Below are 17122 nucleotides of genomic sequence, written 5' to 3'. Positions count from 1 at the left end.
TAGTTTTCTAGCTGAGAGCAGTCCGAAGGTCAGAAATTCGTTTGGTATTCTTTTTCCCGTTTTTTTTTTTTTTTTTTTTTTTTTTTTCCTCAGACTATAGCGTGAGCTCTACAATTCCAGGCTTTTCATGTTACCGCTTTTATGACAGAAATCAGTATCTAACTTCTATTTCTCAAAATAACCAGATCAAATTTGGTGTTCTGTGAACTTTTGTTATGACTCTGTGATGCACTTGCTGTTTTCTGTAACCATGGTTTTTCACCGAACCAAACTTATAAGGTGGTCTTGGAAGTTTTACATCCTATATTTGAAAACTTTCATCTAGCCAGAAGGTGTGTGTAGGTCGCTTTCTGTTACTCATGTTAATATTCACATCATTTTATCCAAGGTAATTTGCAGTTGCCCTGTACCTTCAGACATTGGTGTTTCAGGAAAAACAAGGAACACCTGCTATTGTATAAGCCATTTGAGAAGTACAGGTGATACCAAGTGTATCACAATAAAGTTCTGCAGAGTGCCAGAATGGTTTTCATTTAAAGGTGAAGGTTCTGTTATTATTCCCATCTGCCTTCCGCTTTACTAAAAATACCAGGTGAAGTTGGCGTGTGCTGATGGGTAGAACTTGCTGCTGCTCTGTGCAGTGCATGGATTTACTCTGTCTCTAAGGGAAGTGTAGCCACTACTTTGAAATAGCACAGGTAGTTCTGTGCAATGAACTTCTTGTAATTAGTTAACTTCTTGCTTTATGCTTTCCATTCATCAGAATGACCGTGATCCTCACCTAAGAGAGAGAGCCGTTGCCAGAAATTCTATATTAGACCAATATGGCAAGGTCCTTCCTAGAGTTCAAAGGAAGCTGGCGGTAGAGAGAGCCAAGCCTTACCGCTTGCCTTCATCAGTCCTAAGAGAAGGTAAGTTTTAGGGCGGTGGAAATATGGTGGACGCCTAACCATCACTTTGGTTACACAAGGCTGATATGTTTTCCTCCTTGCTTTCCAGTCTCAAGACCAAAGCCATTATCAACAGTAACCAAACCAACCAGTGCAGGAAATGTGCATACACGGGCAACTTTCATCAGTAATGTGTTGTCCAAAATTGGAGAAGTGTGGGTAGGAAATGAGCAGAAACCCAGTCTCTCACGATACGATAGGTGAGCACCCTTTGAACAAAGTTTATTCTGGAGCTACATGTTTGGAGAGAGAGAGGAAAGTCCATTGGAATTATGTCAGTGTTTTGGAGGGAAGGTGCACCTGAAGAAAGCTTTGGTTGGCTTTTTTGCACATACAGTGTAAAGCCTTTGAGAATCAAAACATCGTAAGTAATGCTTGGGGGGAGAGTTTTTCTGCTATGATAATCTTATTTATGCAAATCATATATTTACATTATGGTAAATGTGTTTACAGTATGTAAGACAGCTGAAACTAAAACGATGATTACCATCAAGCTATTGGTGTACAGAGTTTGATAGACTTGATTGTGTGATCAAACGGGAATCTTTTACCGCTTTCTGCCCAGTTTCGCCTTCGTTTCTGCCTCTCTTTAAAGAGAAACAGAATTATAAACAGTGAAAAATAGGCTAGTAGTTGTCTGATGATTTCCTACAGGTGTTATGGTCAAATAAACTTGAATTCTGGGATGTTTCAACTTCTAGGGGATGAAAGTCAGTGATATTTTCCTTTTCATTCCAGTCCTAGAGTTACAGAACCACCAGTCCTGACACACCCTCTCCCTGATGCAGAGTTGCCCGATGCATTTATTGGGACACCAGCTACAAAATTTTCACAAAAATGTTCCAGGTAGAGTAGTTTTACAGAACGAATATTTCCAGATGGTGTTGCTCATTGTGTGTGTGTCTGTGTATATATATGTATGTCCATGTGTGTATGGATATACTTTCTATGTTTTCATAGTGTTTTGTTTACATTTAGTTTGGTATCTATTAAAGAAAAGGTCAATTTAGGGACACAACTAATTGGAGAATTTGAAGTGGTCCCAGCATTGAAATGTAGATAAATTTTCTTCTGACATGAGAATGACATCACTGGTGCAATAAAAGAGAAAATGCCTGTAACTTGTTCATGGGCCTGATAACGTCACCCCAACAGTGACGGTTCACCTGCATTTCTTGTTCAATTGATGGGGTTTTTTTCTGTATCATCTCAGATTTCTGTAATGCAGTAGGATTTTTTTCATTTATTTTCATATTCCCTATTGTGTCTCTTAACAGATTGCTGCATTCGGTGGTTCATCCTGTTCCTTCATGTTCTGCAGCACAGGGTGTTTGTTGGCAGTCGCCATGCGGAGCTTCTGCTTCATTCATGGCATCCAGCCCCTTGAAATCAAATCTGCACAGTTCCATCTCACAGAGGAACTTTTCAGGATCATCACAACTGAATCTACTAGAAACTCCTCTTGTTGTTAAGGTTTGTCATTTAAGAAAACAGGAAGAACCAAGCAAACCAGAAGCCTGTAAGCTACATTTAAAAGGAAAGCACTGAAGTGTGTTTTATCACAAACACTTTGGGATTGAAATTGTGGAATATTTTCAGTATCATGTGGTTATTGTATCTACAGACCTTTTGGAAGCAGCAGATTGGGAGGGAAAGTTTAATTCAAAGTTAGTCGCAGTACGCACATTGTCCCATGGCTTCATGAAACACACTTGATTTTTATTGCATGGAACAAAGGAAGTTAAAATTGGACTTTTCAATGCACTTAAACACCTAAAGATACAATTTGTATCTTGACCATCTCATTATTTAAGTGCTCACTAGCTCTGTATAATTTGCCTTGCACACTTAGAAGCAAGAATGTTATTGCTTCAGTTTCTTAATCTGGTTAAGTGAATGACAACTAAGTGATGTCAGTTAAATGATGTCAGCCAGTGATGACTTCTTGCAGGAATTTTAGTTACTAATTGTGTTCGACTGTATTTCTATTCACTGCCATCAAGCTCTTATCATGCAAGGAAATAACACTTGACCTATCTTGTTGGTGCTGTTCTTTATGCCTTTGCACAGCTGAACAAAATAGTTATCTCTCTGAATTATAACCTTCTGCTCATTAAATGTGGTCCATATTATTAAGTTAATTTCATTGTCCTCCTTCTAAGCCCTCTCAATACTGTCAAGTCTTTTTTGAGTGGAGGTAAGAAGACCTGAATGCTTCTAGATGGAGATGTGTGGGTATTTTTACAGCAGCGTCTCTTGGTTTAGTCTTGTGCACAGGCTGTTTAATCAGTAAAAAAATTAAGCTATTACGTTTGCTTTGCTGATTGCCTTTCCTCACGGCAGTGTTTTCAATTCCCGTGTCTGGGGTAATGTTCGAAGTTGTATGTCTTTGAGAAGAACAGTGAAGAAATACCAAAAATTACTGGGATAGGAGATAACATTGCAGACAAGAAGATGCCGTACCCTTCTTCCTTCAGGAAATTAATTTGAAAAAAGAAGTGTAAAAAGCATGGGGTTTTATTATTTGGGTTTTCATACCTTTGGAAAAAGAGCATTACAGAGGCTAAACTTTGTCCTCTCTGCTGGCACAAACCCAGTTTGTAATTGAAAATAATACTTTTGATGAGTGAAGTTGTCTGTCTTGAAGATTTAAGTGCTTCTAAATTTAACGCTTTTATTTCTTTTCATAGAGAGCTAAAGTTTTGGCCACATCCACTTCTACGTCTGCTTTTCCTGGGTTTACTCCTCAGTCTATTCTCAGATCCAGCCTTCGTACCACACCGCTGGCAACTCCCTCTGCATCTCCAGGACGATCAGTTACTCCTCCTCTACGAGCAAAGGAATCCAGAATATCTTTCAGGGAGGAGAACTCAAAAGCAAGAGGGACTGTTGGGGTAAGCTGGGCTGTCGTTGTTTTTTTTACAGTTAGAGCATTTGTAGAGTGTGATTTGAATTAGATTTTTTAAAAGTTTGCCAAAACCCCTTATATTGAGAATTGGAATTATAAATCAGAATGGCAGACTTGAATTTGGTCAAAAAGGTTATGTTAGACCTTCTGTAGCATCCTGTGCCTGCAGGAACATATTCATCAAAAATACCAGTGACCTTGGCAGTTTTTACTCGAGTGTTGTTAGGAGCTGTGATGGTTCCCAATGGCTGGTTCAGCTTCCTGTGATACCTTTTCCAATGCTGGTATGGCAGGAAGGTAGGGACTAGAGATTGAGCCAGTTGTTTGGGGTTGTTAAGACTTGGGAATGAAGCACATTTGAAAGCAACAAAAGTCATGAGCTGCATTTCCTGTCAGTCTCTCCATTTGCAAGGCTGGGTTTACTTCAGTTATGGTCAAAGCAGACTCCTGATGAAAAGAGCTGTACTGTTGTGTCTTCTCTGGCTGTGACGTTCTTGGTGTTGCTTGTTGCCATGCACCAGGGACAGCATTTGTGGAGCTGTCAAATGAAGTTGGTCCATCTGAAATTTGCCCCCTTCTAGTCTTCCTTTTGCTCTGTCAGTTGGATTCCTCCATCCTGCTCATCATGCAGCTGCCAAATTCATGTTCTGAAATCCAGTGCAGAACAGGGGCATGTGCTAGTATCTGCATGTATGAGCTTTCTGTACGTGTACCAAAAATGTTTCATCATCTGTTTTTATTACACCTTTTATTGCCTGTTATAAAGAGTTACTCAGTTGTCACAAAGAGCCTCTCTCTCCTATGTGGAGTTCTTAGTAATAAAGCAGTGTGGCCAGATTAATGTACTGGTTCCGTGCTACAGGCATAGTGAACACTCAGATATTTTAGTGGTGCATACAAGTTGAAAAGGCAAGCATAAACAAAGAGAAACCTCGAGTTATGATTCTACTTATGCAAAGCTTCCTCTTCTAGAAAACACAGTGGTGAATCCAATGAACAGCTTGAGGTGACAGTAGAAACAAGCACTTACATGACCCATTTCACCTTAACTCTCCAAGGTTGTGGAAACTCAATAAGTAGTCAAAAGTGTAATTAATTTTTACACTCAGCTTTTAAAAGCTAAGATACTGCTAGAATGAAAATTAGTTTTATTACTTAAGTTGACACTTCTAAAACATGGAAATATCATGTTTGGTTTTGTTTTTTTGTGGTTTGGTGGGTTTTTTTGTTGTTGTTTGCTTGGTTTTTTTCCTTGCTTTCACAAAAATCATATGCATATTGTTGATTGTAAATCTTTTTTTTTTTTTTTTAAAAAAAGGTAACAGAAGATGATAAAGCATTGTCTGGAGCTTCATCTGAGCATTATCAGGGAGTGGTGGAGGATGTTTGGTCTGAAAGTAGAGATAAAACAAGTCTGTTTATTCTGAGCAATCCTGAGGTTGATCGTGCTGAAATGGAAGAGTCTTCAGAAAGCATATCTGGAGATGGTTTGGAGAAAAGGGTTGTCAGCAAAGAAAATAGTAACTTATCTGCCAGATCAGATGAAACTACTTTGGAGTATCATGATGCAAAATCAGCTGATGATTTTGAGGATGATGTCATCTTTATAGCTGCTAAACCAGCTAATTCTTCCACTGAAGAAACTGGTGGCTTTCAAGAATTGGAGAAAGAAGCTGACAGTGAAATAGTTGAAGATAAACCTTTCCAGATACAACCACCACGTTCATCAGAACTAAGAAAAGAAGCTGGTGTGTTTCATCCTATGATACTCTAATATTCTGAATTTTTCAAATGTATTCAAAAGGTTAAATTACTGATGAGCACAACAGTTAACAGTGAGCCTTCAGAAGTGTCCTAGGCACTTCCTTCCTAGGCTTTTAAAACTCTCCTTTTTTAGGTATCCTGGACATTATGAATGTATGCTGCTGTTGGCTGGTGTTTCTTGTGTGTAACTGCAGCTGAGAGGCAGCGGTGATTTTGTAGGAGTTTTGATTGCAGGTTTTTTAACAGCAAGTTAACTGTATGGCATGCTTTGACTAGATAGTTTGGGCTTTTTTCTTTATTTTTAAGCACCTCATTAGTGCCCAGTTAAATAGTTTTCTTCTGGAAGTGTGTCTGCTTGTCTGTCTGCCTCTTATTACAGCTATGCTTTCTCCTTTTGCTAGCTGAACATCTTATGCAGCCTTTTGCAAGCCTATTTCAGTTGTTCTTTGGTAATTCAGCTCAATGTAACTCATTCAAGCCAGTCCAGCTGCTGAGGATGTGTTCATATGAGCCGGTCTGCTGGCAGATTAGAAGAGATGTCGCTCACTAGCTGGGAAGCAGTGATTGAAGAGCTGGGAATTAAAGTAGTGCAGGAACAGGGAGAAGAGGTGCAAGAAGTTTGCTATTCCCGGGACATGTATGCAAGTGTCAGTTCTGTGTGTGAGGTCTTGAAATAATTCGTAGCGGTGATGTGTGTTTGTGTACTCCAGTGTCAGTGCATCTTCATCTTGATTCAGGCTGAAATCTGAGATGATTCTGAACGATCCTGGAGAGTAATTGTTGCTACTGAAGTTCTCAGCTCCTTTTCTTTGTCTGAGTGTTTCCAGTAAGACAGGTGAAAAAGTTTGCCTGTCCTAGTTTAGCTGTCTTCTATTTGGACGAGAAACCGAAGGTGCTTTTCATTAAGAATAATGATATGGTGCTAATCATTAAAGAATAATTTAATAAAGAAACTTTGTCGTTGCTGGACTATGGTACAAACAGTTCTGTACAATTTCAGTCCTCTGGAAGCAGTAGAGGACAGTCAATATAGCTTTTGTTTGGCCTGAGCTAGCAAAATTTTCCCAGTCTTGTATACTGGCTGGAAAGGTAATTGTGGGATCTGGGTGAAGTAGAAAGTAGAAACAAAAAAGAAAAGGAGGATGTTTCTAAAATTGAACCTTTTGAGATAAAAAGAGATTAGCAAGCAGTTGGGTTTCAGCACCACCAGTCAATCAGTAGAGAAAAAACCAAACAAATGAGAAAAGACCTTAGAAACATTCTTGTACAAGAGGGGAATGGAGTCAATAAAGGAAAGCAGCATTAGTGGAATGAGATAAATATCCTAAGAGAAATAAGAAAACTTACTACCCAATTTAACAAGGAGGGGTGTTTTCTGGAGTTTTTATGTATAAGGTCACTAACATATCAAGTTTTGTTTGTAAACAGAGTCAAGAAAACAAAATTATCATTGATACTGAATTTGTGTATCAGACTTGTTTTACTTGAAAGAAGAATTCAGACTTTCTGTGCATTTGAAATCTTGGTAGCATCATTTTGTTAGATCACTATCCTAGATAAAATACATAAAGGCTCATTTTAAAATTGTGTGAGCATTTTAAAATAAATGCTGTTAAGTGCCCCAGGGAAGTCATCCATCTGTCTGTATTTGTAGGATTTGTGGAAGAATCAAGGGCTGGACGTTTTGCCCTTCCTGAGGATGGTAGACTGGTGTTTACAGCTGCTGAGGCTGCTACTGTTGGGAGTTCAAGTGAAGGGTAAGATTATAAAACAGATACATCTTTGGGTTCACACAACATGCAACTGCTGGCTTTCCTGTGTTTGAAAACTATGATTTTGACCTGGTATTGGTTACTCCCTGTGTTCTTAAATGTAACGGCTTTTCTATTCCTTTCTATCTGTGAAAAGAACTAATTTGGCATTAATATAAGTCAAATTGAGTCAGTTTGAGCCTTTTTTCTCAAATCATTGCAAACTCCAAAGTATGGTCATAAAGACTTCACAGGCTGCATAAAAAGTGTTACAGTTCGAGGGTTACTAAGTGCAGACACTGTGAACATAAGTCCTGCTTTTGTCTGAAAATTGTGGAGCTAAAAATTACCCCTGAGATTCCTGTAAATTTAGCGGGTTTCTTTTGGGGTTTGAATACTTTCTGGCAGTATTTTCTACACTTTTTTCTTTGTGCTCTCCATTGGCATCTATTTGTTTATGGAAACGGAAGGAAGTATTTCTACCAAATACTTTAAAAGCTGCAACTGTTTAGTGATAAAGACAATGTTAGTAAATAACCTTTAATTTCAAGTGTTAACATACACTGGTACAAACTTCTGTTCAGTTTGTTCCAAATCTCCAATATAGCAGTTGCAGTCTTTCTACAGAAGACAAATAATATATTATTCTTTATTACAGCTCTGTTGTTATGTTATTCTCTAGTGTTAGGTAGCTGGGAAGAATGTGAAGTACTTGACTCATGTAACATGAGTCACAAATTGAAGGTAGATATGTTGGTAAATGAACTTCTGATTTTTCTTAATTTTTTCTGTTTTGAAACGTGAAGATTTTACAATGAGCATAATTTGTAAAGCTCTTCAGGTTTTTTTTTTGAAACTTTATGATTAATTTCTCTCTTTCTATTCTTGAAGTGAAATAAACCACCAGGAGTCCAAAACATCCTCTTCATTGGAAGAAAAAGCCATATCAGTTACAACAAATCCACAGCTTTCTGAATCCCCAGAGGCAGACAGTGAATGTACGTACAGTATGTTGGAGATGTTATGTGAGTTAAAGTAGCTGAACTCCTGAAGCAAAATGTGTAGTTACGATTTTAAAAGATGATGCATCCTCTGTACTCAGATTGTGAACAAACACCTGGCTGCTGGAGTGCCTTTACAGCCACCCTTTCCCCTGTTGTTCTTTTTCTCTATGGATTTGCCAGCTGATTTTTCACTCCTTTTTTTTTTAAAAATTTTATTTTTTATATTTAAATTTTTTTACTGTGGGGATGCCTTTTCTACCAGATAGATAGTTCTGGCTTCTAGTTTTTGGAGAAAGCCCAGTAGATGTGGAAGGATGGAGAACTGTATTGTTGGCTCCTGCTCCTTCTGTTACTTCCTGTTGCTTAAACCTGTGTCATTTCTATAGAAGTTAAGCTATAATTACATAAATCTCTTCCAGCTGTGATCCTTGACAGAGAGGATGTGGCCAGTAGTCATTCAGAAAATCGTGGTGAGGGGAAGTGTTTGGATTTACCTAAAGAATGTAACCTAGAAGCAGCTGAAGCTGAAGAAAATGTTCATTTTCTGCAGGAAGAAATAACTGTTTCTAACAATCTTCCTAAAACTGAGGAAATTAATGTAAGTAAACTTTTTTTCCCATCTTCTACAAAATAAACAACACTTTGCAAATTGAGGACAGGCGTGTCTTACTGACAGTTAGAAGGCACACGAAAATGTCTCTGTTTCTTTAGCTGGTTAACACAAGTTAAAACCTCATTACAAAAGGGCAGATACATTTTTCTCCTATGCATTTTCTGTACAGCTAACACTGAATAGAACCTGTCAAGACTTGCATCCTTGAGAGCTGTCATAGTACAAAAAACCCCCACCTAAACTACTGTTTAAAATAACCATGCACTCGTTTGGTTTACTATAACTTAAACATTTATTATTTGACTTAAAAACCAAATAGATTTAATGTTAGAGACCATGAGAAAAGTTCAGGAGTGCAGCTTCTCAACATCAGGGACTATGTACCAAATGACAAAATGATTTTGGAACCAAACTGTTTTTCAGAATGATGTAGGTGCTTAGATCCTTTACTATTTATTCCTTATTAACATAACCAGAATTCTCAGTAATGAGTTAATATCAGTGTCAAGATATTTCCAGCTACCTAAAACTTTCTTTTTTTTTTTTGTAAAAACATGTATTTTTTTAACATCTAAACTTCATAAAATATGAATTTGAAAAGGTTGTTCACATGGACTGAAAATTAGAACTAGAGATTCTCCAGTTGTCCCAAGTTTTTCACTGTTGTTCTTACTTCTGCTGGGGCTGATGAGTTATTTGGAATCATTGTGGATGTCCCCTAAGTACTATGTAATAGAGTACACTGTCAATTTCCTATAGGACTATATTCACAGGAATTCATGATAGAGTGAAACACAAACTGAAAGGCAGGCATACCACGAGTAGATCGGTCTTAAGTAACAGAAAATGCTTTTCGGTGGCCCAGATTTCAGATGAAGTTAAACAGGCAGTCACTTATCTCGCTCACCTTGGCTTTGGGATTAGGACAACACCGTAGAGATGATGATTATAGACTTGGGAATACATAAATCTCTTATGGGAGTAAATGGAAAATTTGTGACAGGAAAAAGGGAGCAGGTACAGGAGATGGCCCCAAAGCTGCTGCAGTCGTTCCTCTAGCAGTACAGTAAAGGTTTTTCTGCTTTTGTTATAACTGGTTCTTAACTGATTTATGTGTAAACATCATCTTTCTGGCTTGTCTGCCTTCACTGAATTTAGGACAAACTCCTTCCCGCTTTCTTGTTTGTAGATTTGTAAGCAAAAAGGAAAGTTTTTGCAGACGAGTATTTCTTGAATGTAGTGTTGAAGCATGACGTGTTGCTATCATATGATGCTTTGGCAACTTTTGACAAGGCAGGAGGCAAGAAAATAAGCAGATTTTATGGAGATTTCTGTTGAGTGGCTTCTCCCTTTTGCCATCATTGGCTGGCACTGTAACTCAGATGGTTGGGCAAAGGTCTTTACACAGTGATGAAATTCTCTTGACCATCTGAGTCACTTGAAATGCATAACAGATACTACTTTTGTTCTCAGGATAAAAGCTTGTGTATGTCATGTGGATTTAGAAGGAAAGAATAATTGCTGAGTGCAGGGAACTACAGAACAGGAGATGGAGGTATTGAGAATATAGATGTTGTCTCACGCGATCCAAATGACTCCTTCAAGTGCAGCATTGAGCTGTCGGATGTGATACCCAGCCAGTCTGACCAACTGTCATGACTGAAACTTTAAACTGTGGCAACATAAATGTATTTTACCCGGATAGATGCAGAGTTGGTCACTCTGTGGATTTATAGTCAGTCCAGAGAGTCCTGCAATAGGATGATTCCTGCCACTTGTGCTGCGAAGCTGCTCACCTTGTTCACAGGTGGTGCCAAATCATTATTCATGAAGAGAGATATCAGAAATGGAGCCCGTGGTTGCATACACTGAGCACTCTGTTCTCTGTCCCTTAAACACATTGTCTTTTCTCTCTAGTAGAGAGTACATTGTATGTTTCTAACTTTACATTTGGTGGTGGTCTGAAAGGAAAAGTGGCGTTTTGCTGTCCTCAATTTGATCTAGTTCAGTTTGAAGTTAGTCTCTTTGGTAGTTAATAATACGTTAACAGACATTTTTTTAACTTTAGGTTATTGAAGACGGTACGGTTAAAGCAAAAACCTCAGAAGGAGCACCTGAACCATCGCCCTATAGTGAACTACATCCCTCAGGCAATCTTCAGTGCAGCTACGATACTATAGAGCAACGGTTTGCATGTGATTTGCCTGATAATAGAGATGGTGAATGTGATGCAGCTGAGGGAGATGGCGAGTTTTTTATATCTCAGAGTAATTTTACTTTAGTCTTGGAAGGAGAAGAAGGTGAAGCAGATATGGGAGACCCTACATTAGCAGATGCTTCTAAAGTGGCTGGCACAACAACAGAGGGAAGACCTGTGGACAATTTAGGAAACACTGAACACCAAGAACACGTTACGAACTCAGTGTCTACAGTAACTAGTGATCAGGAATCTCAAAATATTGCAGAGTCACTCCCATATGTGCCTGAACCCATTAAGGCAGCTATTGCTGAGAACTTACTGGATGTAATCAAGGACACAAGAAGTAAAGAATTCACATCTGAAGTTGTAGACCAGTCGTTTCATGAAAGCATAGGGAAAAAGGTAACTAGATTCCAGAAGGCAAAAGCTGCCTTAGCAACTGTGCCAGAAGGAGTGGAAGATGAAACCAGCAGACATCAAGTAGAGTATGTCGTCACTCCTAGAACACGCACACGGAGACAACTGAGTAGAAACCTAATTATTCCATCGGCAGGGGTTCCGCAACTACTGAAGACAGATGAACCGGTTCTGTTTGGACTGTCTCCTAGGAGAAGTACCAGGCGAACAAAAGCAGCATCTGAAACTGCCAGTCTTCAAACAGAAGAAAATGCTCAAGATGAGCAAATACCTGTAACCCCCGTTACTCCCAGGAGAGGTAGGAAGCCAAAACAGCCTAATTTAGAAAAAGAGAGCAGCCACTCCTCCAGTGGGCCAGTATTGTCCGGCAGTACGCAGTCCATAGCGATTACTCCAAGAAGAGGATTAAGGAGAGCAAAGGAAGCTGCATCTGAGCTCTTGGAAGAAGCTAATGAGGAAACATCTCTTGCTGAAGGTAGCATTATTGCTTCTGCTAATTCCAAGAGGACTAGAGGAGGAAAAAGTTCAGCAGGAGGTCAAGAAACTGCCCAGACTTACGCTGATCATAAGATAAAACCAGCAGTCAGTCCCAGTAGAAGTGCAAGGAAACTGAAAAGCATTAATTTACAATTTACTGAAAGTGTTGTCAAGGATCAAGACGTGCAGCCTAGTGACCAACTCCTTTTATCTGTGCCAACTAAAAGAGGCAGAAGAAGAAAATTGAGCTCATCTGAAGTTTCAGAAAATTCTGACCTTGATGTATCTAAATCATCGCTTCCTCAAACAGAATTTAAACTTCCTGTCACTCCTAGAAGAAGTGCTAGGAAGCAGGCACAAAGTCTCTTGGCAGACACAGAATCTCTCTCTACTCAGGAAGACATACATTCAGCTGGGAAAGTGGAAATCCTTGATACTCCTAGGAGAAGAACAAGAAGAACTCCACATGCTCCACCAGAAAAAACGGATACTTATGAGCAAACACCTACACGGCCAAACGAGGAATCCACCACACCCAGAACTACAGTAAGGACAGGGCGTCGGGGTAGAAAGAGACGATCAATATTAGAGGAGGATGTCTTGCCCCAAGGACCTGGTGGCAGTCCTTTGCTGCTTGAAGACATAAACCCATCAGGATGTGGTGAAACACCAAGAACTCTGACAGATCGTATGACAAGAACCAGATCCCGCAATACTGCCATGCGTCAGAAACTGTCTGCTGAGGAAAACCAGTCCTTCCTTTTCTCTCCTCCTCTCACAAAGCTGACAAAGAAAGGTAAGAGCACTATATGTGCAAAACAGGGCATATTGCTGTTTTGTAAACTACAGAAAACAGACTGTGAGGATGGCTTTAAGTATTTTAAAGCATTTAACATGCAAAATAAAAAAATTGGAAAGAAGCAATTCATCTTTTCCCTGAGCTCCACGTGACCGACTGGCGAGTCGTGGTGGGAATAGATGAGGAGGCTGATGTAAGAGTGAAATGAAATTTAAGCTGAATTTTTGTCATGAGCTTAATTTCTATTAGTTTCAAAAACTGGAGGGTATCTGTCAATACGTGATTGCCACCCCTTGCCCCCAACAGAGAAATAAAGGAGACGTGCTTCCATGTTCTGTTCAGTTTTTAACTTAAAATGAGCTGCATCTTGCAACAAACTGCGCAGCCGTTTAATTATGTGATTGGTTTTCATGGCCATACATTTTGTTAATGAAGTTACTGTACATAGGGTTCTTTTTAATTAGAGTACATGATTAAAAAATTTTGTGATGTGTAAGAACTGTTGATCCCACTTGAGCATAATATCTTTATGTAAGTGCAGATGAAATCACTACTCTGGCTTATTTTTGTTTCACAATTTACTGTAAGAGAATGGATCCTAAGAGGCAGTTACTAGGGAAAAAATACCTCCACACTGAGTATTTATAAACCTGATTGGAACTTTCGTTTCAGGAAGTTATTGTGCCCTTGATTATTAGCTGTAATTTAACATCACTATTCTTTTTGTATAATGTACGTGCGTGTTAACAATACATTGTCATTTTAGCTGGAAAAGAAGACCATCCTGTGCAGCTTAAGGATTTAGACCTGGACTTGTCTTCTCAATTTGTCTTTTCACCCCCTCTTTTGAGGTCAAGGAGAAAAAATGTATCTAGCATTTCCCGAATTGTGAAAGAACCAGTAAGTAAAAACTCTAGTTGTCCCATGTTCTTGATTTGTGCTCTGTATTGCTTTTTCAAATAATGTTTTGCAATTCCTTGCCTTTTTCCTTGGAAGTTTATCTAAAAGAGAGCTTTAAATTAATTGGTAAACAGTGCGGGGGGTTTCTTCATGACATCTAGCTACAGAAATCAATTTTTAATCCGTTTAAGTCAATTAATATATATTGCTTTACCTTTAACAAAAGGGTGGTAAAACACTGGACCAGGTTGCCCAGAGAGGTAGTAGATGCCCCATCCCTGGACATATTCCAGGCCAGGCTGGATGGGTCTCTGAGCAACCTGATCTAGTTGAAGATGTCCCTGCTCATTGCAGGGGGGTTGGACTAGGGGACCTTTGAAGGTCCCGTCCAACCCAAACTATTCTATGATTCTAAAAGGCACAGTGGCTTTTTTTAAACTCGGTGTGTTGCCTGTTAATTTCAGAATGTGAACTTTTAGGATGCTACAGTAATTTGAGGTGGAAGGTTAGTTTTTGTGGAGAGTAACTGTCATGCATTCAGAAATAACTTTGGCATGACTTGTTCATGAAAGAAACATTGGTTTGTGTTCTGTAGAAGTGTAAGAACTTGTGTGTGAGTAATGTGTTTGTTGCCTTAACATAGGAGCTTCCAACTAAAGAGGAAGAGGATGCCAAATCCATGGGAAAGCAAAAATTAAAGAGGGGTGGAACTGCAAAATCAAAAATGAAGAAAGCAAGCAAGTACGAGATTCTTTTGGACATTTACTCCTTTATTCTGGTAGTGATTCAGCTGTTAGCCACCTAACTTCCTGTTCCTCTCTTACCTGTGCAGTTGTTCTCTGACTTTATGAGCCTGTCCAGCCTGCTGGTCTAATAGGCACCTTTTTCCCCACTTGATGGTTTAGTTTTCTGATGGAAACAGAAGAGAGATGGAATAGAGAAGGGCAAGTGGATACTACTCTTTGCAGTGGTGCTGTACTCTTATAGTGTCTTATTCTACCTTACAAAACCACACTCTGACAGTCTTTAGTTCCCCATGCAAGGCAGGAGCGGGTCAGACAATGAATAAGGAGAACTTCTTATTTCTGCATGTTTTCTGGTTCCTTCTGGAATACTGTTTGAGGACATCTGCTTTTTAAAAGCTGGAGTGGGAGGCCTCTAAAAGCTCATATGAATAGTGACTGAGAATGCTTGGGACAGTCTGGTAGGGAATGGAAACCAAAGGAAGCTTGTTTAGGTACCTTTTCTGCCTTGATCCTGCCTGCAAAGAAGGCCATAAATAATTCTTCGGTATTGATTTCGTAATTCCACGGGTTTTTTTCCTCTACTAAATACTGTTGGTAAGAAAAAAATCAATTTGATACTTCTCTTTCTTTTCAGAGCCACAAGAAAAGAAGGTTCTTGGTCACCTCCACCAGTGGAAATAAAATTCATCTCTCCTTTTGGAAGTCCAGTGGATGGAACAAAAAGCAAACAGAAAGAAACCTCAGACACAGCAGAGAAGAATCTGCGAAAGAACAAAACAAGACTGTCTAATTTTCCAAAGCCAGTTGTGCGCCGGAAGATGCTGTAACTGTTTTTTAAGTTTATAATGTACACCACTGTTTGTAAAGTCATCACAATTGTCTGGATTAGTAAAAAGAAAAAAAAATCATCTAATTTGGAAGAGATAATTTATATAAATTATTGTAAAATTTCATAAACAAATGGTCTTCAATAAGTAACTCCATATGGAGTACAATTTCCTCAGTCAATGCAGTTTTCTATTTTATATTAAGACTTCATACATTTATATAATATGTAAATACAGCTTATTTTAGGGATGTTAAATAAAAATGTATACTTCACAATATGCTTACTGTCTGATAGCTTTTTGAGTGAATAGTGGGTTGAATGGCCTGTATTGCTCAGAAATTTTACTGTTGGTTTGCAAGAGTTGCTGACTCTCAAAAGTGAGGCCAAAAGCTTTTTCAGTTTTTTAAAAGTTTGCTTAGAATTGCTATGAGGAATAAACATTTAAAACATACTCGTTTAAATTTTATAAATGATGTTTGACCTTCTGGCACAAATAATTGGACTCACAAGGCAAACTGGTAATTCCTTACATTCACGGTTAACTTGTACTGTATTGAAGTCAGAATGTAAACAATTGTATTTTAAGCTGTGCAATATTTTTTTGTATTTGTCTTAAACTTTGGGAAAGCTGCTCCTTCATAAAACTAGATCACACCTCAGGTGTTTCACTATTTTTACAATTTGTCGTCAGCAAAAAATTAACAAAATAGAGGGTGTGATGCATATCAAATGTAAAGGGATATTACCCACATACTTTGAAATTTGAGCCAAAATTATTTTCATAAGGTTAATTGGAATGCTACTATAATTGAAATAATTCTTGTCTGTAGACACATTTTGCAGTATTTGAAGCCTGCATATCACAGCACTGAAAACCTGGTGGTAAAGCTAACGTAATAGTCTGGAAAAGGTACAAAAATGTACAGAAATCTTAGTTACAAACCATATTTTTGAATGGTTATTTCATTCATAATCTTGGGTTATGGAGTAAATGTCCCTATAAAGCTTCAATTTGTAAAAATAAGTTCAAAAACCTATTCTTTTAAAAGCAGACATGGAAGTACTATTTTGATGTGCAGTCTTTTAGACAATGGATTATTTTTATGTATGTTAATTTATATATGGATGCAACTTTGAAGACTACAGAATGGTGGAACCTGACATTAAACTTTTCAATTAGTAAAAACTACTCCAGTTACTCTAAGAAATGATTTCTTGCTTAACTACTACCTTGTACCTAATGGATGAATGTATTAATAACAGACTAAGCTTGTAAAAAGTTTCTTCTGGGGCCATGATTTTTCTCTCTCAGAACAGGTCATTCTAGAGAAGCAGCTGCATCCACTTGGATATTTTTTTTCTCATTGGGAGTATTTAATGACTGAGTGGAAGCTTAAAAAAAATGCCACATGTTGACAGTGTGAGAATGGCAGTTTGAGACCTTTCAATCAGGGTAGTTATTAATTACTCTGAATATTGTACTTGAACTACAACATAAATATGGTCAAAAGGGAAAGGGGGCGGGGAAGTTCCAGCAATCTTTTTAAATTTCTCATTATACAGAAATGCAATGAATAGCTCAGAAAATGGGATGAAAGACAAACCTTTCAAAACCAGACTGGAAAATGGATGTCAAATCAAATATATCTTTTGTGTAGTGCACAGAAGTATTTATAGAATGCTCCAGTTCCTGATCAGATAGAAGTGACTAATGAAATGCTAGTGAAGATTGCTGAATAAGGTTTTAACATGTTCCTGTGTTTT

General features: G+C 38.3%; 1 protein-coding gene across 3 annotated transcripts in view; it reads left to right on the top strand.

The window, feature by feature from the left end:
- Positions 1–16510, top strand: part of LOC135986995 (protein ELYS-like) — a 41779-nt gene extending 25269 nt beyond the window's left edge. For all 3 annotated transcript variants that reach the window (XM_065631603.1, XM_065631604.1, XM_065631602.1), the window contains exons 25-37: positions 764–911; positions 1000–1150; positions 1689–1796; positions 2228–2423; positions 3641–3844; positions 5177–5606; positions 7277–7379; positions 8265–8371; positions 8797–8975; positions 11059–12880; positions 13650–13783; positions 14427–14524; positions 15164–16510. In XM_065631603.1, the coding sequence (XP_065487675.1) occupies positions 764–911; positions 1000–1150; positions 1689–1796; positions 2228–2423; positions 3641–3844; positions 5177–5606; positions 7277–7379; positions 8265–8371; positions 8797–8975; positions 11059–12880; positions 13650–13783; positions 14427–14524; positions 15164–15356 (3873 nt within the window). In that variant the 3' untranslated portion in view covers positions 15357–16510. The remainder of the gene's footprint in view (positions 1–763; positions 912–999; positions 1151–1688; positions 1797–2227; positions 2424–3640; positions 3845–5176; positions 5607–7276; positions 7380–8264; positions 8372–8796; positions 8976–11058; positions 12881–13649; positions 13784–14426; positions 14525–15163) is intronic.
- Positions 16511–17122: the final 612 nt, after the last annotated feature.

The sequence above is a fragment of the Caloenas nicobarica genome, chromosome 3 (genome assembly GCF_036013445.1).
Source record: "Caloenas nicobarica isolate bCalNic1 chromosome 3, bCalNic1.hap1, whole genome shotgun sequence".
Taxonomy (NCBI): Eukaryota; Metazoa; Chordata; class Aves; order Columbiformes; family Columbidae; genus Caloenas; species Caloenas nicobarica.
Note: the sequence above shows the minus strand (reverse complement) of the source record. Positions and strands in the feature narration are given on the sequence as shown.